General features: G+C 44.7%; 1 protein-coding gene across 12 annotated transcripts in view; it reads left to right on the top strand.

Annotated features, from left to right (window-relative positions):
* SVIL (supervillin) overlaps nucleotides 1-4139 on the top strand; it is a 254119-nt gene extending 249980 nt beyond the window's left edge. For all 12 annotated transcript variants that reach the window (XM_061126354.1, XM_061126353.1, XM_061126358.1 and 9 more), the window contains 4 exons: nucleotides 15-158; nucleotides 1389-1513; nucleotides 2909-3064; nucleotides 3166-4139. In XM_061126354.1, the coding sequence (XP_060982337.1) occupies nucleotides 15-158; nucleotides 1389-1513; nucleotides 2909-3064; nucleotides 3166-3252 (512 nt within the window). In that variant the 3' untranslated portion in view covers nucleotides 3253-4139. The remainder of the gene's footprint in view (nucleotides 1-14; nucleotides 159-1388; nucleotides 1514-2908; nucleotides 3065-3165) is intronic.
* Nucleotides 4140-25227: the final 21088 nt, after the last annotated feature.

Genomic DNA, 25227 nt, shown 5'->3' with positions numbered 1-25227 from the left:
CTCTGCCCTCGCAGCACTTTTCCTTGTTGACAATCACCATGAGGTGTACCTCTGGCAAGGCTGGTGGCCCATCGAGAACAAGATCACGGGCTCCGCGCGCATCCGCTGGGCCTCGGACCGGAAGAGCGCCATGGAGACAGTGCTGCAGTACTGCCGAGGTGAGGCCCCCAGCAGTGGGTACCCTCCATCCAGACGCCCTGATGGCTTTCTGCAGACTTGCTTAGAGACCCAGGCCAGGCTCCCCTTTCTGTGGGTGGCACTAGCCTGGAAAAAAACCTGCAGTCAGCCATGAAACCGACTTTTTTCCCCCCAGGAAATTCTTGAGGCTTATTACTTTTGAAATTAATACATTCTAAGCTGCTAACATGAATGAGATTTCATTTCTCTTTTTTAAAATTGAAGTCAAGTTAATGTACAATACTATATTACAGCTGTACTATACAATGATTCATGATGTTTAAAGGTTATGCTCCATTTATAGTTATTATAAAACATCAGCTATATTCCCCATGTTATACAATATATCCTGGTAGCAGATTTTATACCTAATGGTTTATACCTCTTAATCCACTACACCTTATATTGTCCCTCCCCATTTCAACAAACTAGGGAATATCTCTTTTCTATTGAACTGATCTCAGAAAGTTCATTTGGGTTTTTACATAACATCTTATGGAAAAACCCAAATGAACTTCTTGGCCAACCTGATACTATAAGGCCATTTATTATTAACCTGTCACCCTCGAGATGAACAGCTGAGTTGTGGGATGGCTAGCCTGGTTAAAACCCTTTTGCACTCAGGGTTAATCATGCTGAGGGACCCTGTCAGAGAGTAGAGAGAGCCCCCAAATGGACTGGAAGGCTGATGGCAACCTGTCATTAGTGTTGCATCTGCAAAGAAAGATGTGCAGTCAATTTGTGGCTTTTCTATTATACCATCCACCAGATTTTGTATATAAAATGAAGATGCCAGTAATTAATTTCTTGTCTTAATTTTTAAGACCTCATTGATTCGTATTACTGAGTATATACAGTCAATTTTCTCTTGAGAAACTCTTTCATAATAAAATAACTAAATTTCCCACCAAACGCTTAAGCTAAAGCAGCTTCTAAACTGCTGTCATGAGCTGGTTAATTCTCACTGAACTTTACGCTGGGTCAGGAACCTTAAAATCAGGTCAAGTCCAGGCAACTGTATGCATACCTATATGCATGAAGTTAAACATCTTATGTAAACATCCTCCAGGCGGGGTTGTCAACTACTCATAACTTACATTTTAAGCCTGAAGTCAAGGGATGCAAACAAAAGATTTCAGGGGAAATCAGAGAAAGACAGGGCCTTCAGGGCCACGCCGGGTCTGTGACGTCTGCCTTCTGTGTGACTGCAGGGAAAAACCTGAAGAAGCCACCCCCCAAGTCTTACCTCATCCACGCTGGCCTGGAACCCCTGACTTTCACCAACATGTTCCCCAGCTGGGAGCACAGAGAAGACATTGCAGAGATCACGGAGATGGTGAGCACCCTCCTCCCCCTCCCGGGGCTCCCTGCCTTTCAGCCTGTGGGGTGGCTTCCCCTGGGGAGAAAAGGCCAACTGCGTTTTCAGGTGAAAATGTGATTCCTTGTTCACATGTTGACCAGTCTATGCAGAATCGGCGTAGGGAGAAGAGAAGCCTAAGGAGAAGTCAATGAAAATAACTGGGTAACTTTCTACACACCATGCTCAGGTCCAAACAAAAAGCAAAGGTGAACTTAATGACTTTGCAGAGGACACACAAATAAAAGCAGCCATCTCTTCTGCCTGTTAAAGATCCATTGCCTCTTTAAGTCCATATAAAGCCACAGAACAGCCCCCTGTCTCAGACCTTAACCTTGGTTCGAAGGAGACATGGAATAACTCTGTGATGAGCTCACCTGCTCAGGTAATGCAGGGAGTGAAGGTGGTGTAACCCTGTCCTGATGCAGGATGGCTCGGCTCCTCTTTCCTGCCATCCTTTATCTCCACGAGGCATTTATCATAATCCCTATTCACCAAAACACATTATTAGCCAGCATGTTCTCCTTTCCAGCTGCACCGAGAAGAGGAAGCTTACCACAGCTCTGTAGAATTTCTTAATGTATGGGTTTGAAGACTGCTCACACAGCAACCCCAGGGAATTTTTGATTTGGTGGGAGAGAGGTTTGTCCAGTGGGATTTTCTTGCTGTGCAGACACAGGGCTGCTTACCTGGGGGAGATGACAAGGGGGTATTTGATAGGAGGTCTGGATAACTTTAAACAAACTGCAAAAGTGCGCTGCTGCTTGACCACGGAAAGGGCCTGTTTGATCTCCGCTGCTGATCCTAAGCTCTCTGGAGCCCGGTGGACTTGATCTTCACAGGTGGGCTCTCAGGCTGCCTGGGAGCCAACAGCCATGGTGAGGTGTCTCTGTGCACGACAAATGTGTGACCCAGGAAACCTCAGAGCTCTGCAGGTTCAAAGACATCAATCAGTGCCATCCAGTGTTCTCTGCAGACCTCTGGAGGGGGTTAAAAAAAAAACTCCATTCAGCCCCAGCACATTCTAGATGCATTTTCTTACCTTCTTTTTCTATGGAGAATTAGGAGATGGGATCTGAGGTATAGAGGGGAGGGTGATTCTTTTTAAGGTTAATCGCTTTTATATATTTGTAAGCACATTCCATTATTTGCATGCTTCTGATGTCTTAGCTTCACATGTAATCATCATCTTTATAATTCACTCATGTGATAGGCCCTAAACTTTTTTGTTGATGTATATGAAAACCTGTGGGGGGATAAGACGGCATTTCAGGCTAGGCTGGGGTGGGAATGGGCCAGGTGATATATTCACAGCGCATGATGAAATGTGTTCAGACATGGAGGTGCCCCTCTTGGCTCCCTCTTCTTCTCCAGGACACGGAAGTTTCAAATCAGATCACTCTAGTGGAGGATGTCTTAGCCAAACTGTGTAAGACCATTTACCCGCTGGCCGACCTCCTAGCCAGGCCGCTCCCTGAGGGAGTTGACCCTCTGAAGCTGGAGATCTATCTCACCGACGAGGACTTCGAGGTAAGCGTTTCTTCTGGGTGGGACTGCATTTGAGGGACTGTGCATGGCTTGTCAGGGGGTCCGTTCACTCAGCCACTGGGCCTTTCTTTCTCTCCTCCCAGTTTGCACTAGACATGACCCGCGACGAGTACAATGCGCTGCCCGCTTGGAAGCAGGTGAACCTGAAGAAAGCAAAAGGTCTGTTCTGAGTCAGGAGATGCTGGAGGAACCTGGGTGGTCACTTTCAATACTGATGGACCAGGAAAATGGATGTTTTAGTGGGGGAGCCTGGTATTTTAAAATATGTTTTTTCATCCGCATTTTTAAAACCTGAAGTGACCAGCTCTCCTGCTCATTTGGGAGTTGTGTATTTTGTAAATGTTCCAGAGAACTCTCTGGGAACACGCTTTCCACACTTCAGCAGGTGATGTTTGTGAGGTATCCGTGGCCCTACATGCACTTACGCAGCAGGTCCTCAGCGGCGGCCACGGCACTGCCCTCCCACTCCAGCTAAGCGTTGCCTATTTTTTTGAAGCAGTTCTCTTTATAAAGTGTTATTTTGATAGTTTGTGGATTCTAAAATATATATATATTTATATAAACACCGTATAAATCAAATATGTATTTAACAAAGCAATATGTATTCATTCACTTTTAAGATTTTTTTTTTTTTTGGTGTCAAAATAATATTAAAAGGTAGTTGCTTCTGTTGAATTAGTTCTGCCACCTATGTGTACTTTCACCCATGTTCAGAAGCGTCTCCTTTGGTGTGAAGTCTGACTCGTTCTGAGTGCTGCTTCCGGTGCTAAGATGAACAAAAGGCTCTTAAGAATCTGTGCAAATCCACCTTTCTACCTTAATATCGCCCCCAAATGTATAGTGCCTTGTTTTATGTACAGTTTATATACAGAAAAGTTTGCTCTGCATTTTTTGACGATGGTTTGGAACAGTATCTACAATTTTACTCTAAAATAGTAGAAATTCCAAAAAAAAAAAAGAACTCTATTTCTAATACCTGTTGTAAACATTATACATGTCATTTGGCGACGGAGGACTCCAAAATAAAAGCTTCAGAATAAACGCAACTATGAACTGATTGGTTCACATTGAGTTCCTGTCTGAAAAACATTTTTTTGTAAATGTTAACCTTGTACCAATATTTCACCATTCAGTATTAACTGCTGTAACTTTTAATGCAGCTCAGGGCAAGATGGAATACAAGGTCATGCAACTAAACAGACAGATATTCAGCCCATAAAATGAGTTGAAGACATTTTTGCAAGTCATCATTCAACAGAAGCTCTTTATCCTCAACTATAGCTGTGTTTCAAATTCAAGAGCTCAGTGCCTTTTAAAAAATACTGCATATATAAGGTAGTTAGAAAAACATTAAAAACTCACCGGCTTTTATGTTCTAAAATCCAGGGTCCAAGGGAAAAGAATCTGAAAAAGAATGTATGTGTAACTTAATTGCTTTGCTGTAGACCTGAAACTGAAACAACATTGTTAATCAACTGCAATAAACTAACCCCAAATCCATGCTTTTGAACAAAGACCACATACCCTGCTATGAGTGTCACCACCACCCCCACTTTGGTCTTATCAATAGTTCACATATCAATCCCATGATTTCTTTAAACTCCATCACTGACCGTGAGCCCCCTGTCACCCAGGACTGCACTAGGCCAGGGGTCTGTACCTGCTCCTGGCCCCACCCCTTGATGACTGTGTGACACTGGGCCATCACAGAACTGTCCCACCTCCATCTCCTCTTCAAATCAGCACTGTAACTGCCAACCTCCGACGACTGATTCTTACCAAGGCTATCAATGTTACTGTCATGGAGGTGGACTTAGGAAAGCAACAGAGTTAAAATTAAGGAACGTGGTCACACATCTAGAAATGACAGGTTCAACCCAGGAAGACCTTCAAAAAAAAACATGGAAAAGTCGAGAGAGGGGTTCAGACTGTGTCCCATGGAAAGTCGGCAAAGAGGAGCAGCAAAGCATGCTGCAATAAGCCCTTTGGGTGGAGAGCCTGCTGAGGTGTGATGGATGATACAGTCATCAGCAATACCCACTACCCTAGATTTTCCCAAATTCTCTAAAACTCTTTATACCCACGTGTACTAAGCTCTGTCCCCAGCACTGTGTCTGCCTCTCTACAAACAGGGCACCCGTCTTGGTTTCACATTTGCTTTTTGCCTCTTTTTCCTGAGTTGTTTCCCCAAATCTCTCTCCAGCCTGCAGAACTAGATCCTCCTCTCTCATGTGGTTTTGTGATAGCAGGACATGACCTTTGCGTCCTGGGAAGGGACCCTGCCTGAACACATGACATGCTAAGTCTCAACACCTCAGCCAGCGGGGCTGCACCCCTCCTCCAGCACCACAGTCCCCGGTGAACCATCTGGGGAACTTTTATTAAAAACAGCTGGTGTTTTCTTCATTTGCTGCTTTTGAACTAAAGGACTTTAACAGAGGGGAACGGATGTCTGGGCGGAGACAAGTTGTCACGAGTGTCCTGAGGCTGTGGGGGAACTTCAGGAGTACAAGCGGGCTTCAGAGGTGAGGAACCCTCGCCCCGATGTGTTCTTCCTGGGCTGTGTCAGGGTCAGAAAGGCCACTCAGGAGCCCCTCTTCGTTCTCTCCTTATTCCAGCCCCTCCTGTGCCTGAGCTCCATTCTCGTAAAAGGGGATGCATTCCAGAAACAGCCTGAGAATCTGTTTTGGCCGTTCACTTCTTTCTTTCCTTCTGAATATAACGTAACACCCTGTCTACACAGTGACTTGTACATGAATGATCAAGGCAGCATTGTTCATAATAACCCAAACCTGCGAACAACCCACCGGTCTGTTGACTAAGAAGTGGATAAAGAAAATGTGGTAGATTCACACAATGGAATACTATCCAACAGGAAAGGTAACAAGATGCTGGTCAACACTGCAACACACCTGGACCTCAGAAATGCCATTTAAGAACTGAGAGTCTGGGATTAGCAGATGCAATATAGAAGGAATAAACAGCAAGGTCCTACAGCACAAGGAACTATATTCAACATCCTGTGATAAACCAAAATGAATTATATGTGTGAATAACTGAATCACTTTATTGTACAGCACAAATTAACAAAAATACAACTCACAGAATAGGAGAAAATATTTGCAAATGAAGCAACTGATAAGGGATTAATCTCCAAAATAGACAAACAGCTTATGCAGCTCTATGTCAGAAAAACAAACAACCCAATCAAAAAATGGCAGGAGATCTAAATACACGTTTCTCCAAAGATGACATACAGATGGCCAAAAGCACATGAAAGGATGTCCAACATCACTAATGATCAGAGAAAACCAAATAAAAACCAGACTCAGGTATCACTGCGAACTGGTCATCATCAAAAAGTCTACAAACAATAAATGCTAGAGGGGCTGTGGAGAAAAGGAAACCCTTTTAGACTGCTGATGGGAATCTAAGTTGGTACAACTACTACAGAAAACAGTATTGGAGGTTCCTTAAAAAAAAACTAGTTGCCATATGTACCAGCAATCCCACTCCTAGGCATATATCCAGAGAAAACCATAATCTGAAAAGACAAGCCACCCCAGTGGTCACTGCAGCACGGTTTACAACAGCCAAGACACGGAAAAAAGCCTATATCCATCAACAGAGGAATGGATATAAAGAAGATGTGGTATAATACATACAATGGAGGACCACTCAACCATAGAAAAGAATGAAATAATGCCATTTGCAGCAACATGGATGGACCTAAAGATTGTCATACTGTAAGCCAGGGAGAGAAAGAGAGTATCATATATCACTCATCTGTGGAATCTAGTTTTCTAAAAATGATACAAAATAAACTTATATACAAAACAGAAACAGACTTACAAATATCTAAAATAAACATGGCTGCCAAAGGGAAAAATGAGATGGAGGGCAAAAAGCAGGAGTTTGGCATTTGCAGACACAAACTACTGTATATAAAATAAACAACAAGGACCTACTGCATAGCACAAGGAACTCTACTCAATATTCTGTGATAACCTATATGGGAAAAGAATCTGAAAAAAGAGTGATATGTCTATATGTGTAACTGGATCACTCTGCTGTACAATGAAACTAACACAAATTATAAATCAATTATTTCCAGTAAAATATAAATAAAGGGGAGGGAGAAAAGAAACATCATTCAGTGAAAGAAGCCAGACACAAAAGGCCATATATACTGTTCAATTTCATGTATTTGGAATTTCCAGGGAAGACAAATCCATTCAGACAGACGGGTGGCAGATAGAGATGCGAGTAAAGACTGACTGGGGATGAGCATGAGGAACTTTTAGGGGTGGGACTGTCTGAAACGACAGACTTTCTAAAACTGGATTGTGGTGGTGGCTGCACAACTCTGTGAAAGCACTAAAACTTAAGTGAATTGTACACTTACACAGGTGTGTTATTATACCACAAGAAAGCGACTTTAAAAAAAAAGTAACACCAGTCTATGTGAAAAATGCAAATATTGTAAGGACATCTAATTTAGAGACTGAAAATCATAGCTGTTCTTTCTGTTAAAAGAAATAATTATTCATGACACCTGTGAAGACACTAAGGCAGGGACTTTCCCTAGTGGTCTGGTGGTTAGGACCCAGTGCTTCCACAGATCCCATGAGCCTCACGGCATAGCCAGAAATAAAAAAGGTGTTATTTAGGATGATCACGACAGGTGTAGGCGCCACTGCTGAAGGGGAGAAACTGGACTCAACTCCAAAGACACAAGGAAAAGTGGGAATTTATAGCAAAGAAGCAGATGGAGGTGGGGGTCACTGGATAGCGAACCACTAAGAGGAAACATCAGGGTAAAAGGGTGGTTCCGGCCAAACTAACCTAAGAGGTCTCAGGGCAGATCAGGGTGACCAGACATTACCCAGGGGATGGTGGAGGGTGAGGAGTCTGACAGGTAACAAGGGTGATGAGACATCGAGGGAGGGGGTCTGGCTAAACCTCCTTGACATCTACCTACACATAGGCCTGTCTCTGAGGCCACACCCAAGCACAGACTCAGAGGTGACTGACTACAGCTGGGTCAAAGGCAGCGTCTTCGTCACCACTTCCCATATACAGTTACTTCAACAGTGTGATTTATAATCTTACAGATTTTTCTTTACACCAACTAACACTGAGATGTATGCTGTTTTTCTTTCTTAAGAGAAAAACCGTTTGTTTTTTGGCATGTTAATTCTCCCATTAACAGCAAGGCTCAGACGCTGGTCCCTGGACGCCGATCCTGGCGTGTATGAGGTTCTGTGGTCACGTGGGGCTCAGTGTGAGGGTCCAGAGCAGCAGCAGTGGGGACCCAGCCCCTCCAAACCCTGCCATCACTCAACGCTCCTCACAGAAGGTGGGCAGCATCCAGCCAGGGCCCAGAGAGGGAAGATTTGGGGACTGATTTTCACAGGTCTTTCTTTTTTAACCTCTTGTTTTGTTTTGGGGTAAAGCCAATTAACAGTGTTGTGAGTTTCAGGTGGATAGCAAAGGACTCAGCAATGCATGCACATGTATCCATTCTCTTCCAAACCCCCATCCCATCCAGGATGCCACATAAAATTGAGCAGAGTTCCATGTGCTGTAACGAAGAACCTTGCTGGTTATCCATTTTAAATACAGCAGTGTGTACATGTCCATCTCAAGTTTCCTAACTAACCTTCCCCCCATCATTTCCCCTGGTAACCATAAGCTCCTCAAAGGCTCACAGGCCTCTCTTGATCTCAGATCCAGAGTAAGGACCCGAAGCCTCAAACCAGGCCTTTGTGGAAAGCAGATCAACAGTGCAGTGAGTGGCTAGGAAGGTCATAGGACTATAATAAGTCAAAGTCAAGATAATGATTCATATGCAAATAAACTGAAAACTGAAATAATGGAATACTGAATATACTGGAACAGTATCTGACCCAAAAAAACCCCCCTACTTTAGTTCCTCCTTTACTCATAAAAACTAACTGCAGGAGAGTGATCAAGACAGTGGAGTAGTAGGATGTGAAGCTTAACTTCTCTCACAGATACATCAAAAATTTCTTCTACGTGTGGAACAAGTCTCATAGAATAACTACTGGATGCTGCTGGAAGACCTCAGACTGCCGAAAGAGCAATAAAATCTCCACGTAAGCAGGTAGGAAAAAAGAAAGTGAGAAAGGGATCAGGATGGGACCTGAGCCCCAGGAGGGGGCTGTGAGAGAGGAAAGGCTCCTCATTCCGGGAAGCCCCCTCACCGGCGGGGAGGTCGGCCAGGATGGACGGGAGCTTCAGAGGCGAATGCAGCAGCCAGAGCAGAGGGGGGCGCCGCACAGGCAGGCAGTGCCGCCGTCCTGCACGACCCCGCCTGAGACATGCACCCACAGGTGCAGGATGGGGCTGGGTGCCGAAACTCAGGCTTCAGACATCAGACTAGGGAGAGGACTGGGGATGGCCATGCAAAAACAGCCTAGGCGGGCTGGAATCTGACTGCAACCACAACTGAGGGTGTGTGTGGAGGAAGTCCCACTGCCTTAGAGGCCAGGTGTCATTGTTTGAGTGGTGCTCACAGAGGGCAGGGGAGAAGGCAATGGCACCCCACTCCAGTCCTCTTGCCTGGAAAATCCCATGGATGGAGGAGCCTGGTAGGCTGCAGTCCATGGGGTCACACGGAGTCGGACACGATTGAGCGACTTCACTTTCACTTTTCACGCATTGGAGAATGAAATGGCAACCCACTCCAGTGTTCTTGCCTGGATAATCCCAGGGACGCGGGAGCCTGGTGGGCTGCCGTCTATGGGGTCGCACAGAGTCGGACACGACTGAAGCGACTTAGCAGCAGCAGCACAGAGGGCAGGACGCCACCTGCACTGGCTCCAGGAGTGGGTGCAAGCCTCCATCACGCACCTCCCTCTCAGACTCCAGGAGCAGTCCCGAGCACCTCCACCCCATCACCCGCTCCAGGGCACACCTGAGCCGCCACCCCTGCCGAGAACCCTGGGACCAGGCACCAGCCACCACATCTGCATACCCCTGTCAAGCAGATAATGACCAGCACACACCGAGGAAGGAGGGAACAAGCATCAATGCTAAAAAAGCCCTCATACCAAATATCTTAAACCCACACAAGCTTCTCAGGGTCACTCCCACATATAAACAGTCCTCCAAGACCACAGCAGATAACTGCTTCCCCTAAACTCACAAAGTAAGAAAAATATAAGTAAAATTAAGAAGCAAAGGAGCCACTCCCAGTTAATAGATCAAGAGAATTCTCCTGAAAGAACAGTGAAACAGACCTCCTCATTATAATAGACACTGATTTCAAAAAGGAGGTAATGAAAATACTGAAGGAATTAAGAAAGGCTATCAACAGAAATGCAGAGTACTTTAAAAAGGAACTAAAAAATATAAAGAGAAACCAAGAAGTATTAACAAACTCATTTGCAGAGATAAAAGCTGAGCTAAAAGCAATGAATAGCAGAATGGATAACACAGAAGAAAGAATAAATGGTGTGGATGATAGAATAATGGAAATTACCCAATTAGGATAGCAGACAGAAAGCCAAATTAAATAAAAGCAATATGAGACCTATGTGATAATATAAAGCATGTCAATCTATGTGTTCCAGAAAAGGAAGAATAAGAAAAGGGGATTGAAAATGTATTTGAAGAAATTATGGCTGAAAACTTCCAAAACCTAACAAAGAGATATTCATGTATAGGATGCACAGAGAGTTCCCAAACAAGCTAAACTGAAACAGACCACACCAAGACATATTATTATAAAAATGACAAAACTTAAAGAGAGGGTTCCGAAGGCAGCAAGAGAAAAACAAAGAGTTAATTACAAGGGAACCCCATATGGCTATCAGCTGGTTTCTCTACAGAAAAATTTTGATGGCCAGAAGGGAGTTGCAAGATATATTCAAATTCCTGAAAGAGAAAAATCTGTAATATAGGATAACTCTACACAGTAAGATTATCATTTAGAATAAAGCAGAAATCAAAGAATTTTCTCAGAGAAGCAAAAACTAAAAGAATACAACAATACTAAACCTAATCTGAAGGAAATATTGAAAGGTCTTCTCTAAATAGTAAGAATCTATGGGAAAGAGAAAATCACAATTGGAAAACAAATCACCTTAAATAAAGCCAATACACAAATTAAAAAAACAAAAAGATTTCCGTGAAACTGATAACCACAACAAACAGCAAAAGGATGAACAGGAAGGTGTAAAAAAGGACATCAAAATCATAAAATGTGAGAGAGAAGAGAAGAAAATGTAGATTTTTTTTTTCTAGAATGTGTTTGAGCCTATATGACTATAAATCTAAGGCAAGCAGACATAGGAAGGTATTAACATACTTGAAAAACAGGGTAGCCACAAATCAAAAACATAAAATAGATTCACAAAAACCAAAAAGAAAAGAATGTAAGTATAATATAAGAAAGGGGGCTTCCCTGGTGTCTCAGATGGTAAAGAATCTCCTGCAATACAGGAGACCTGGGTTTGAGCTCTGAGTAGGGAAGATCCCCTGGAGAAGGGAATGGTTACCCACTCCAGTATTCTTGCCTGGATAATCCCATGGACAGAGAAGCCTGGAGGGCTACAGTTCATGGGGTTGCAAAGATGTCAGACACAACTGAATGACTAAGCACACACATAATAAAAAAGAAAATCATCAAACCACACAAGAAAAACAAAAAGAAAATGACAAGGAAGAAATATAAAATGAATGGGAAAACAAGATTCAAAATGGTAATAAATACGTATCAATCAGTATTTGATTCAAAAACTAAATGTTTTTGACCATAAATGTCAATGGACTGAATGCTCCAATCAAAACACACAGAATGACAGGTTGGATTAAAAAAATAAGAGCCAACAATATGCTGCCTGTAAGAGGCTCGCTTTAGGGCAAAGGACACACACAGACTGAAACTGAAGGGATAAAAAAGATATTTTATGCAAACAAGAATGACAAGAAATCTGGGGTCACAATATTCATATCAGACAAAATAGACTTTAAAATAAAGGCCAGAAGGAAAGATAAAGGACACTGTGTAATGATAAAAGCATCAATACAAGAAGAGGATTTTACACTTGTCAACATACCTAACACCTAATATGTGTATGTGTGCTCAGTTGCTCAGTCATGTCTGACTCTCTGTGATCCCACAGGCTCCTCTGTCCATGGAATTTTCCAGGCAAGAATACTGGAGTGGGCTGCCATTTGCTACTCCAAAGGATCTTCCTGACCCAGGGATCAAACCCCTGTCGCTTGTCTCTACTGCATTGGTAGGCAGAGTCTTTACCATGGTGCCACCTGAAAAACACTAATATAGGAGCACCTAATACATAAAACACCACCACAGTTCAAAAGCATCAATTTTTTGGCGCTCAGCTTTCTTCACAGCCCAACTCTCACATCCATACATGACCACTGGAAAAACCATAGCCTTGACTAGATGGACCTTTGTTGGCAAAGTAATGTCTCTGCTTTTTAATATGCTATCTAGGTTGGTCATAACTTTCCTTCCAAGGAATAAGCGTCTTTTAATTTCATGGCTGTAATCACCATCTGCAGTGATTTTGGAGCCCCAAAAAATAAAATCTACCACTGTTTCCACTGTTTCCCCATCTATTTCCCATGAAGTGATGGGACCAGATGCCATGATCTTAGTTTTTGAACTTAGCTTTTGAACTGTGGTGTTGGAGAAGACTCTTGAGAGTCCCTTGGACTGCAAGGAGATCCAACCAGTCTATCCTAAAGGAGATCAGTCCTGGGTGTTCACTGGAAGGACTGATGCTGAAGCTGAAACTCCAATACTTTGGCCACCTCATGCGAAGAGTTGACTCATTGGAAAAGACCCTGATGCTGGGAGGGATTGGGGGTAGGAGGAGAAGGGGACGACAGAAGATGAGACGGCTGGATGGCATCACTGACTCAATGGACATGAGTTTGAGTAAACTCCGGGAGTTAGTGATGGACAGGGAGGCCTGGAGTGCTGCGATTCATGGGGTCGCAAAGAGTCAGACACGACTGAGCGACTGAACTAAACTGAATACACAAAACAAACAGAAACATAAAAGGAGAAATTGATGGGAATGCAATAAAAGCAGGAGACTTCAACACCCTACGCACATCAATGGACAGATATTCTAGACAGAGAATCAGTAAAGCAACAGAGATTCTAAATTATACAACAGAATAGACTTAACTGACACTTTCAGGACACAACAGCAAAAACCAGAATATATATATATATACTTTTCAAGTACACATGGAACAGTCTCTAGGACTGACTGCATACTAGGGCACAAAACAAGCCTCAACAAATGTAAGAGTACAGAAGTTATCTCAAGCACCCTACTGACCACAACAGCATGAAATCAGAAACCAGCCACAGGAAGAGAAATGGGGGCGGGGGGGAGGAATTTAAGGAATATGTGCTGAGAACTACAAAACATCAAAAAGGAAACTGAAGAGAAATTCAAAGAAATGGAAGGATATCGCATGCTCTGAGACTGGAAGAATTAGTGTTGTCAAAACGGCCATACTACCCAAAGCAATCTACAGATTTAATGAGATCCCTATCACATTGGTGGTGGTGGTTTAGTTGCTAAGTCGTGTCCAACTCTTGCAATGCCCTGGACTGTAGCCTGCCAGGCTCCTTCATCCATGGGATTCTCCAGGCAAGAATACTGACCCATGACATTTTTCACAGAATAAAATAATAAAATTCACACAGAACTATAAAAGACTCAGAACTGCCAAAGTAATCCTGAAGAAAATGAACAAAAGCAGGGGCGTAACACTCTCAGACTTTAGACAATGATACAAAACTACAGTCATCAAAAGAGTATGGTGTTACCACACAAAAACAGGCATACACACAAAACCAGGAACAAATGGCTTAGACTTAAATGTAAAACATGACACCATAAAATTCCTAGAAGAGATCATAGGCTAAACATTCTCTAACATAAATCATACCAATGTTTTCTCAGGTCAGTCTCCAGGCAATAGAAATTAAAACAGGGATAAACAAATAGGACCTAATCAAATTGACAAGCTTTTTCACAGTAAAGGAACCATAAATAAAATGAAAATACAAACTCTAGAAAGGGAGAAAATAGTTGCAAATGATGAGATAGACAAGGGCTTCATTTCCAAGATGTACAAACGGTTCATACAACTCAACAACAAAAAATAAACACCCCAATCAAGAAAAGGGCAGAGGGCCCAAATGGAGAAATGCAGACATTTCTCCAAAGAATAAATACAGATGGCCAATAGGCACATATAAAGATGCTCAACATCACTAATTATTAGGGAAATGTAAATCAAAACTACAATGAGGTACCACCTCACACTAGTCAGAATGGCCATCACTACAAAGTCTACAGAAACCAAATACTGGAGAAGGTGTGGCGAAAAGGGAACCCTCCTGCACTGTTGGTGGGAATGTAAGTTGGTGCAGTCACTGTGGAAAACCATGTGGAGGTGCCTCAGAAAACTAAAAATAGAGTTACACCATATGATCCAGCAATCCTACTTCTGGGTATATATTGGGAATAGATGAAAATTCTAATTAGACAGGATACATGCACTCCAATGTTCATAACAGCACTATTTACAACAGTCAAGACATGGAAGCAACTTAAGTGTCCATCAACAGATGAATGGATAAAGATGATGTGAAACATATATATGATGAAATACTACTAAGCCATTAAAAAGAATGAAATGCCATTTGCAGCAACCTGGATACAACTAGAGTTTATCATACTAAGTGAAGTTAGAGAAAGATAAATACCATACAATATCACTATAGGTGGACTCTAAAATATGATACAAATGAACTTTTCTATGAAACAGAAACAGACAGACATAGAGAACAAACTGGCTGTTGCTAAGGAGGAGAGTGTTGGGGAGGGATGGAGGGGGAAGTTGGGGTTAGCAGATGCAAACTATTAGATCTAGAATGAATAAACAACAAGGTCCTTCTTTCTGTACAGCACAGAGAACTATATTCCATATCCTATGATAAAACACAATGGAAAAGAGTATGAAAAAATGTGTATGTGTGTATATATATATTACTGAATCACTTGCCTGTACAGCAGAAATTGACACAACTTTGTAAATCAACTGTACTTCAATTAAAAATATTGATTATAAATTAAGTGAAAAATAAATAAAAAGTAAATTCACATCTCAAGCACCTGCTCAGAGAAAGGAGCTGCCCTAGACTACCTTCAATAGACGTCCCCAAAGAGTTAGATAAGAGACACAGATTTGCACGGGGAAAACATGAGAGGCTTTCTGTTCCTAGAATCAGTAGCGGGGATTTGCTATGGGCATCCAGCTTGTATGGAAATACCCCCATGGGTTTCACTATTTGAATGCACAGGCCATCATGTAGGTCCTTGAAGAGCAATAAGGAAGAAAGACTCGCAGAGCAACATACCTCATTTCTAACAATGAACTGGTCCTCTCCAGAGTTCTTTATGTCATGCTGCTGGGATTGAAAAGAAAGTTGCAGGAGCAGAATGGAACTCAAGTTGAAAGTTAAGGGAAGGCAGTGTCCAAAATATCCTGACCCTAACATTTCACGCCAGCCTTGCCAGAGTCCTGGTACGTGTCCCTGACTGACATGTGGAACTCTGGAAGTTACTTTAAGGACAGACTGGAACTGACATACGTTATCTGGAAAGTGACACAAACTGCCTGTTAATTAGATCTCGCTGAATTATGAAGTCTGACTTTGCCATGTTACACCACTTTAGCATCTGCCCTGAAATGGCTGTAATGGGCTGTGTTGTCCCCAGAAAGGTAAAGGAATCCCCACCAATAGCCAAACAAGGAGACTTGAGCTCACATGGAAGAAAAATAAAATGGGACTTTTGGATGAGTAGTTCCTGCATATGAAAGAAGTGAGCAAGTAAAGAACATGTCTGGGAACTGGAAGACATTGTCAGTGTCGAAGCCCCTCCTAGGAGGCAATTATACAGTTGGCACCTCCTTCTCTTCCACCTGTCCTCCCTCGCCGCCTCCATCCCCACCTTCAGGGTTCCTTCTCCTATGAACACCTGCACTTCAGGAACAGCCATTCTGGTTTTTAAATCAGGAATCACAAAGAATACAGAGCATCATTTGCCAATGATGACATCTCAAGTCCCTGTGGGACAGACTTTTTTCTGGTTGTTGGGTGGAGTCTTTCCACAGGTCAGGTCTGACCTACCAGAGGGGCAGCTGCATCATCTGCTCAAGTGCATTTCTGTGTTGTCCACTCAGACCTGTCACAGCACTGGTCCATATTCATTCCTGCACATGGGCTTACTAGTTCATTCATTAAGGCATTTATGGAGTGTTTGCAAAGTGTCAGGCTCAACAGAGAACACAAACAGGAGATGTTAAGCTGTTGATCCCACAAGGAGCTTGCATCCCAGATGACAATTCATTGAAAAGTATAAACGGACTTCCCTGGTGGTCCAGTGGTAAAGGATCCACCTGCCAATGCAAGGGAACACAGGTTTAATCCCTGGTCCAGGACGATTCCATGTGCCATGGGGCAACTAAGCCCCTGTGCCACAACTGAGCCTGCACTCCGGAGCCTGTGCTCTACGAGAGAAGCCACTGCAATGAGAAGCCTGTGCACCACAACTCGAGAGCAGCCCCTACTCACTACAGAAAGCCCATGTGCAGCAACAAAGACCCGGCATAGCCAAAAATTTTTTAAAAAGAAGATATGTTTTTAAAAAGTATAAATAAAAATAAACAGGAGTCTGTTATGGACTGAACTGTGCTGTGTACCCCTCTCCCCCTCAAAATAAAAAAGGCTGGAATCCTAACTCCCAATTCCTCACAATGTGACCTTATCTGGAGAAAGTCCACTGGTCATGAGCTCATGAGAGTGAACCCGATGCCAGTACAACTAGGGTCCATATATGAAGGGGACATGTGGCCATAGAGACAGACACATTCAGAGGGAAGACAGTGTGAAGTCACAGGGAGAAGGCTGCTGTCCACAAACCACAGAGAGAGGCCACAGAGGAAACCAACGCTGCTGACACCATGACCTCGGACTTTCAGCCTCTGAAACAGTGAGACCGTCAGTTTCCGTTATCCCAGATCCCCGTCTGTGGTTCTCTGTTACAGCAGCTTTAGGGAACTGATCCAGAGGGAAAAGGCAGAACTTCTGGTTGGAGGGACAAGGGAGGGAAGAATCAGGGTGGCTTCCTGGAGGCAGTGTCATATGGATTCAGACGAACTGACCCAGAAGGACGGGTGGAATTTCTCACTGCACCTGAGCATCAGCCCATCAGGGACCTGCTTCAAAGCAGAAGATTTAGAACATAGGAGATTGTTGAGGGGGAAGGTGTGGCGCTTGCAGGTCTCCCAGCTCTGGCACGTGCAGGGTGTAGGAATGGCAATGAGGAATTCCTGACTAAAGTGGAGGTACTATGAAGGGAGAGCAGGGCTGGGAGTGGGCAGGCTGAGGCAAAGGTCACATTCAGGTGTGAGGGTGACTCCTCTGGTCTCTTGGAAGCATTGGGCCCCACGAGCAGCTTCCCATTCTCCCTGTGACTCGATGTGCTTAAGGGCTCTCTAGTCTCAGTTCACCTTCCTGCACTACCTTGTACCTTTAGTTCAAATGATTAAAGGTGCTGACCCTAGTAAACGCCTTTCTGACCTCGTTTTCTTACAAATGCATTTCTAAAATCTCAGCGACCAGAGTCCAGGGAGGTGCTGGCCCAGGGTTTTCTCTGCAGCGGTGCTGTGTCTGCAAATGTCCAGAAGCCACTCAAGAAGGCAAGAGATGATTCTGTTCCGCTGAAAATATTCAATGATTCCAAATCTTGCACTTATCTTGACATTTTAAATGTAGAGTGCTTTTAAAATTTTTGTCCTTTAAAATATTTTAAATATATATATATATTTTTAAATATATTTTAAAATATTTTAAATATATATATATATATATATATATATATATATATATATATATTTTTTTTTTAACAGCCTTGGTATGAAACGTGCTGTAGAAAGAATCCAAGCACACGAAACTTTAGGGATTTGACAGAGCTCATTAGGGTGGAGATTGTACCCAGATGAGGTTGTCTGTGCTCCATCCAGGAATCTATCCCTATCTGATTATTATTGAATAATCAGACCAATGAAAGCCCATGACTGTCTCCCCCACTAGAAGGGACTTGGGAAAGGATGGGAGAGTTGTCACACAGGAGCCCTAAGCCAGCTTTCTCCACACAATTCTATCCTGTCTTGGGAAGCAGCCCTGTGGGGTGCCTGCTATCCCCACGTACAGATATGGCCTTTGGAAGTCAAGGTCTTTACCTGTCCTCCCACTGTTCATCCAAGTGGAGGTTGAATCTGATCTTTGCATTTGCATCCTTCTACTTCCTCTTGCTGCCTCCCATGCCCTCGTCCCCCACCCACAGCCAAAAGCAAGCAAGTACCGGTTCTCTCCATCTCAGACCCAATGTTTGGCTCATACAACTATTAAAAAGTACCCAATACAGAAGGTTAACTGGTGCAGCCACTTTGGAAAACAGTATGGAGATTCCTCAAAAAAAGTAAAAACAGAGCTACTGTATGATACAGCAATCCCACTCCTGGGCACATAATTAGAAAAGATCTATGCGTGTTCACTGCAGCACTATGTACAACAGCCAAGACATGTAAACAACCTAAGTGTCCACCGGCAGATGAATGGATAGATAAAATGTGGTACATATATACAAAGGAATATTTCTCAGCCATAAAAAAGAATGAAATAATGCTATCTGTAGAGACATGGACGAACCTAGACATTATCATACTAAGCAAAGTAAGTCAGATAAACACAAATACAATGATATCACATACGTGGAATCTAAAAAATGATAAAAAATGAACTTACTGTCAAAACAGAAAGACTCCCAGACACAGAAAACAAACTTATGGTTACCAAAGGGGAAGGGGGGGGGGGAATAAATTAGGAGTTTGAGACTAACAAATACACACTGCTGTGTAAAAATAAACAAGGCCCTACTGTATAGCACAGGCAACTATATCCTGTGGTAAACCATAATGGAACAAGAATATGAAAAAATATACACACACACACACACACACACATATATACGACTGAATATATGTATAACTGAATCATTTTGCTGTATACCAGAAGCTAAAGGCAAAGGAGAAAAGGAAAGATAATGCCCATCTGAATGCAGAGTTTCAAAGACTAGCAAGGAGAGATAAGAGAGCCTTCCTAAGTGATCAATGCAAAGAAATAGAGGAAAAGAATAAAATGGGAAAGACTAGAGGTCTCTTCAAGAAAATAGATACACCAAGGGAACATTTCATGCAAAGATGGGCTCAATGAAGGACAGAAATAGTATAGACCTAACAGAAGCAGAAGACATTAAGAAGAGGTGGCAAGAATACACAGAAGAACTATACAAAAAGGATCCTCTTGACCCAGATAACCACGATGGTATGATCACTCACCTAGAGCAAGACATCTTGAAATGCAAAGTCAAGTAGGCCTTAGGAAGCATCACTATGAACAAGGCTAGTGGAGGTGATGGAATTCCAGTTGAGCTATTTCAAATCCTAAAAGATGATGCTGTTAAAGTGCTGCACTCAATATGCCAGCAAATCTGGAAAACTCAGCAGTGGCCACAAGACTGGAAAAGGTCAGTTTTCATTCCAATCCCAAAGAAAGGCAACACCAAAGAATATTCAAACTACTGCACAATTGCACTCATCTCACACACTAGGAAAGTAAGGCTCAAACTTCTCCAAGCCAGGCTTCAACAGTATGTGAATCAAGAACTTCTAGATGTTCAAGCTGGATTTAGAAAAGGCAGAGGAACCAGAGGTCAAATTGCCAACATCCGCTGGATCACTGAAAAAGCAAGAGAGTTCCAGAAAAACATCTACGTCTGCTTTACTGATTATGCCAAAGCCTTTGACTGTGTAGATCACAAAAAACTGTGGAAAATTCTTAACAAGATGGGAATACCAGACCACCTGAACTGCCTCCTGAGAAATCTGTATTCAGGTCAAGAAGCAACAGGTTAGAACCTGACATGGAACAATGGACTGGTTCCAAATTGGGAAAGAGTATGTCAAGGCTGTATATGGTCAAACATTGCTTATTTAACTTACATGCAGAGTATATCATGAGAAATGCCAGGCTGGATGAAGCACAAGCTGGAATCAAGATTGCCAGGAGAAGTATCAATAACCTCAGATACACAGATGACACCACCCTTATAGCAGAAAGCAAAGAACTAAAGAGCCTCTTGATGAAAGTGAAAGAGAAGAGTGAGAAAGTTGACTTAAAACTCAACATTCAAAAAATGAAGATCATGGCATCTGGTCCCATCACTTCATGGCAAATAGATGGGGAAACAATGGAAATTGTGAGACCTTCTTTTCTTGGGCTCAAAAATCACTGTAGATGGTGACTGCAGCCATGAGATTAAAAGATGTTTGCTCCTTGGAAGAAAAGCTATGACCAACCTAGACAGCTATTAAAAAGCAGCAACATTACTTTTCTGACAAAGGTCCATCTAGTCAAAGCTATGGTTTTTCCAGTAGTCATGTAGAGATGTAAGACTTGGACTATAAAGAAAGTTGAGGGCTGAAGAATTGATGCTTTTGATCTGTGGTGTTGCAGAAGACTCGAGAGTGCCTTAGACTGCAAGGAGATCAAACTAGCCAAACCTAAAGGAAATCAACCCTGAATATTCACTGGAAGGACCAATGCTGAAGCTCAAACTCCAATACCTTCGCCACCTGATGCAAAGAACTGACTCCTTAGAAAAGACCCTAATGCTGGGAAAGATTGAAGGCAAGAAGAGAAGGGGACAACAGAGGATGAGATGGTTGGATAGCATCACCAACTGGATCGACGTGAGTCTGAGCAAGCTCCAGGAGTTGGTGATGGACAGGAAGTCTGGCTTGCTGCAGTCCATGGGGGTCACAAAGAGTCAGACACGACTGAGCGACTGAACTGAACTGACTGAATCAATAAAATACATTTTTTAAAAAGTACCCAGTTCACCCCCCTGCCCCCATAACCACTGCCTCTTATGTCAGAGGCTAAGACACCACAAGGGGCTGCCAGCACTGCAAATACAGTACACCGGGCAGGAGGGGTGTGACACAGGGCAAGGAGCACAGGCCCTGGGCTCTCAGCCCACCCCTGCCCTGCCCCTTCAGCTGTTAAGCTTGAGCAGGTTCCTCCACCTCTCTGTTCCCCCGCTTCATCCACACCTACCAGATAAGGCAATACGAAATAACAGACTGGGTGCAGGCACATGCTGCCACATAGCAGTAATTTAATAACATAGGAAGGCTGCCATCTTGAAAACCCTTTGCCCATCTCAGCCAGGCCACTCGATGGCTGATTGGGGAAGTGAGCCAGGGAGCCTACCAATGCAAGGGCAGCTTCAGACACTCAGGCTTTGCGGGTGCACAGGCTGGGAGGCTGGAGCTGTGGGCCAGCTGCCCACATTCCACATACCAGAACTTAGCAGGTGATCTGGTTCCGCAGCCCGTCTCCAAAGTGGCTCTCAGGTGTAGGCTTAGCCTAGAGGTGTCCTAGAAATCCAGAGCTGCATCCCTGCCAACTTCACCTTTACCCTCTGTGTGCCTCCAGCGTGTGGAAGGTAGACGGAAATGGGGCAGCCATTCTCGAGGGCAATTCAGGTGGGTTCTCCTGTTCCAGGTGGGCCCCGCCGGGCAGAGCCCCAGACACTCAGAGCCCCAGACACTCAGAAAGCTGTCTGAGAATCCTTTCCAGAAGTGTGTGGAGCATGGCGGGCTCTGACCCTGACCTCAGCTGGCGGCTGAGTGGTGGGAGAGCAGGAGATGCCTTCCCTCTGCTGAGGGTTTTGCTTCCCTTCACTCCAGGAAGCCCATGGCCAAGTCCCCACCAGGGATTCTGGGGTATGGTGCTCGCCAGGGGGACCATGGTCAGGGTCTCCTGCTTGACGTTCTGTCATGTAGCAGGACAGGAAGGAGAAGCTGAGTCACCCTACCTTCTAGGAGAGAGGACACTCCCACCTGGGGAGTAACTCAGAACTGGAGAACAAATGGAGGTTTCTCATCGTGTGCACGTGGAGATAGTACGATCCTCAGAGGGAGCCCCACGTGCCCTGGAGACCCCAGCTGGGAGGATTGGCCAGGCCAGGCTTCACCTGGGGTCTTCATACAGCCAGGCTGAGTGACTGTGCCAAGCCTGTCATCTCCATCAGCCCCCTGTGCCCAGTTCAGTTCAGTTCAGTCGCTCAGTCATGTCCGACCCTTTGCGACCCCATGAACTGCAGCACGCCAGGCCTCCCTGTCCATCACCAACTCCCAGAGTTTACTCAAACTCATGCCCATCGAGTCGGTGATGCCATCCAGCCATCTCATCCTCTGTCATCCCCTCCTCCTCCTGCCCGCCTGTGCCCAGGCGCCTCCAAACAGGCACACAGCCTAAGGGAGAGAATAGCACTTGCTACGCAAACACAGCTTCTCGACAAGTCCCCTGAAAGGCACTCCCAGACACAGCTCATCCCAGGGTAGAAAGTGCTCCCCTTCCTCTGCGGTAGGTAAGACTTAATTCCCGCCAGCCAATCAAGCCTGAAATTTCCTCCTTAACACTAATGTTAACCCAGGGGTGATCGGGCCGAGATGTTTGCTGTCCTCTGGAAGATTTATATCAATTTTGAAATAATGTGTCAACTATACTCCTCCAACTGAAAAGCCAGACTCGGAGCCTGGACCAGACTGGGATGGAAACACACAAATGACAAGAAAAAACGTGGGCCTCTGGCCCAGTGTCTGCAGCGGGAAGCAACGCGCAGTGGGGCCAGCAGGTGGCGCTGTTGCTCACAGCGCACACGGAGGCGCTAGCCTGCCTCACCCACCTCTGCCCTGAGTCACCATCCCTAAAGCTGCGCCGCCAGCGCTCGGGCATGGGAGTCGGGGTAAGACCTTCCCCTGAGGACCCGAGCTGACCCTGAGCGACCCCACCTCTACTGGTTAATTTGCTTCTAGCACAAAGAGCTTGAATCGGGTGACCTGAAGAGAGGGGTTCCCATTCTGCTGCTTCCTCTCCATCCCCCGCTGCCCCGGCTCCAGCTCTGGGAACCTTCCCAGAAGCAAACCCACCACCCGGTGAGGCCAGCGCTGTGGCGAGAAACTACACAACTAAACGAAACTGCCCCAAACTGGGGGTTCTGTGGGCCAAGGATCCTCATGCTCTTAGCATCTGTCCCCTGTGCACATTTTCCCTGTGGCTTCTGTAAACCATTGGCAAAGTCTGCCATCCAGGGAAGGAAGGGGCTACCTCTTTCTTAGAAGCAACTGGTTAATGTCAGGAACGCTCTCTGCGGATGAAAACACTAAATTCTATTTATCAAATATTTAATTAGCCATGCTTGGGGAGGGGGGAGGTGAGTCATAATCATCTATTCAACTTGCTGAATAACCAGAGAAAGGGCAGGATCAGAAAAATCATCTTAAACACAGGCTTTCATAGCCTTTGTACCTGTCAGGGCCATGAGAGGGTATTTTCTAACTGGCACTCAGATTCCTCCCTGCCTGCAGGACTCTGAAGACACAGGCTCCCTTCCCCCTCAGCCCAGGCCCCAGAGGCTGCATTCAGGGCAGGGCTGTGGGGAGGCCTGGGGTCAGGGCGCCCCACGTCCCCCCCTGGAGCTCCTACCCATCCTGAGAGGTCACAGCACCTCTTCTCCTCTGGGCAGTGTCCCCATGTCCTCTGTCACACGCCTGTCCCTTTCTGCCCTAGCCTGGACTCTGTGAGGAGAAATGAGGCTGTGTGGGAGACATAGGCGCTTTGAAATGAATGACACCAAACCCTCAGAGCTGAAGGGGACCCAGAGGCCTTTCAACTGGAGCCACAGGGCCCAGTTTGCATCCAACTAGGGCACCACTCTAACCAAGACCACACACAATGTTACACTTTCACACACAAGTCCATTCTTTCTGCAAATATGCACTGAGCACTTGCCGTTGGTGTAAGCGCTGCTAGGAATCCACGTGACAAGACAGTTGACTGTCTTTGATTTTCTGGCAGAGTCATTTTCCAAAACTATGATGTGGACACATGGCGAACACAGTGACATTTTGGACCTCGAGGAAGCAAGCACCAAGACAGGGCCGGATATGTAAGACATTTGTGGGGGTGAGAAAAAAAGACAGGGAACAGGAGGCGGCAGGGAGGGTGTGACAATGATGGAGGCCCGATGGCTGGGGAGGGACGAGGAGGCGGAAAGAGGAAGAAAGGGTCAGAGACTGTGGGCAGCTCTGAGAATGGACTGGCTGGGCCCTGGGTGGCCCCAGGGCAGAGGCTGCCCTTTTGAAGATGTGGGCAGAAATGGCCAGGCCCCAGTACCCCACTGGGCTGGGTCACTGGCCAGTCCTGACTGTGGCACCGGACCCCGAAGATGCTCTGGCCACACTCCTCCAAGCAGTCCCCCTTTAAAGGTCACTGAGCAGCATGCGTCCACAATCCCCAGTGCATGGCAAAGACATTTAAATTATCAGATGGTTAATGACACAATAACAGGCTGGCAACATGAGTTCAGAAGAGGCCAGGAGAGGAAATAGGCATACACAGACAGAAACATGTTTATGTATATAAACACAGAGAGAGGGGATTGGTGGGGAGAGGAGTGAGAGAATCAAATTTCAAAATGACATTCAGACAGATTGGGAGTTTGGGATTGACATGTACACACTATTGTATTTAAAACAGTTAACCTAGGAATTCCCTAGTGGCCCAGTGGTTAAGAATCCACCTTGCAATGCAGGGGCACAGGTGTGAGTCCTGGCTGAGGAGTAAGATTCCTCATGTCTCGGGACAACTAAGCCCGTGTATGCCACAATTACCAAGCCCAAGTGTTCTGGAGCCTGTTTGCCACAACTAGGACCTGACGCAGCCAAGTAAGTTTAGAGAGATAATAAATTTAGACCACCAGGACTTCCCTGGTGGTCCAGAGGCTAAGACCCCACACTCCCAATGCAGGGGGCTCAGGTTCCATCTGGGAACCATTAATAGATCCCACATGCTGCAACTAAGACCCAGTGCAGCCAAATAAATATGTCTTTAAAAATAGATAACCAACAAGGGTCTACAGTTA

The sequence above is a fragment of the Dama dama genome, chromosome 23 (genome assembly GCF_033118175.1).
Source record: "Dama dama isolate Ldn47 chromosome 23, ASM3311817v1, whole genome shotgun sequence".
In the NCBI taxonomy this organism is placed as follows: domain Eukaryota; kingdom Metazoa; phylum Chordata; class Mammalia; order Artiodactyla; family Cervidae; genus Dama; species Dama dama.
The sequence above is the reverse complement of the archived record's forward strand: the minus strand, read 5'-3'. Positions and strand labels throughout refer to the sequence as shown.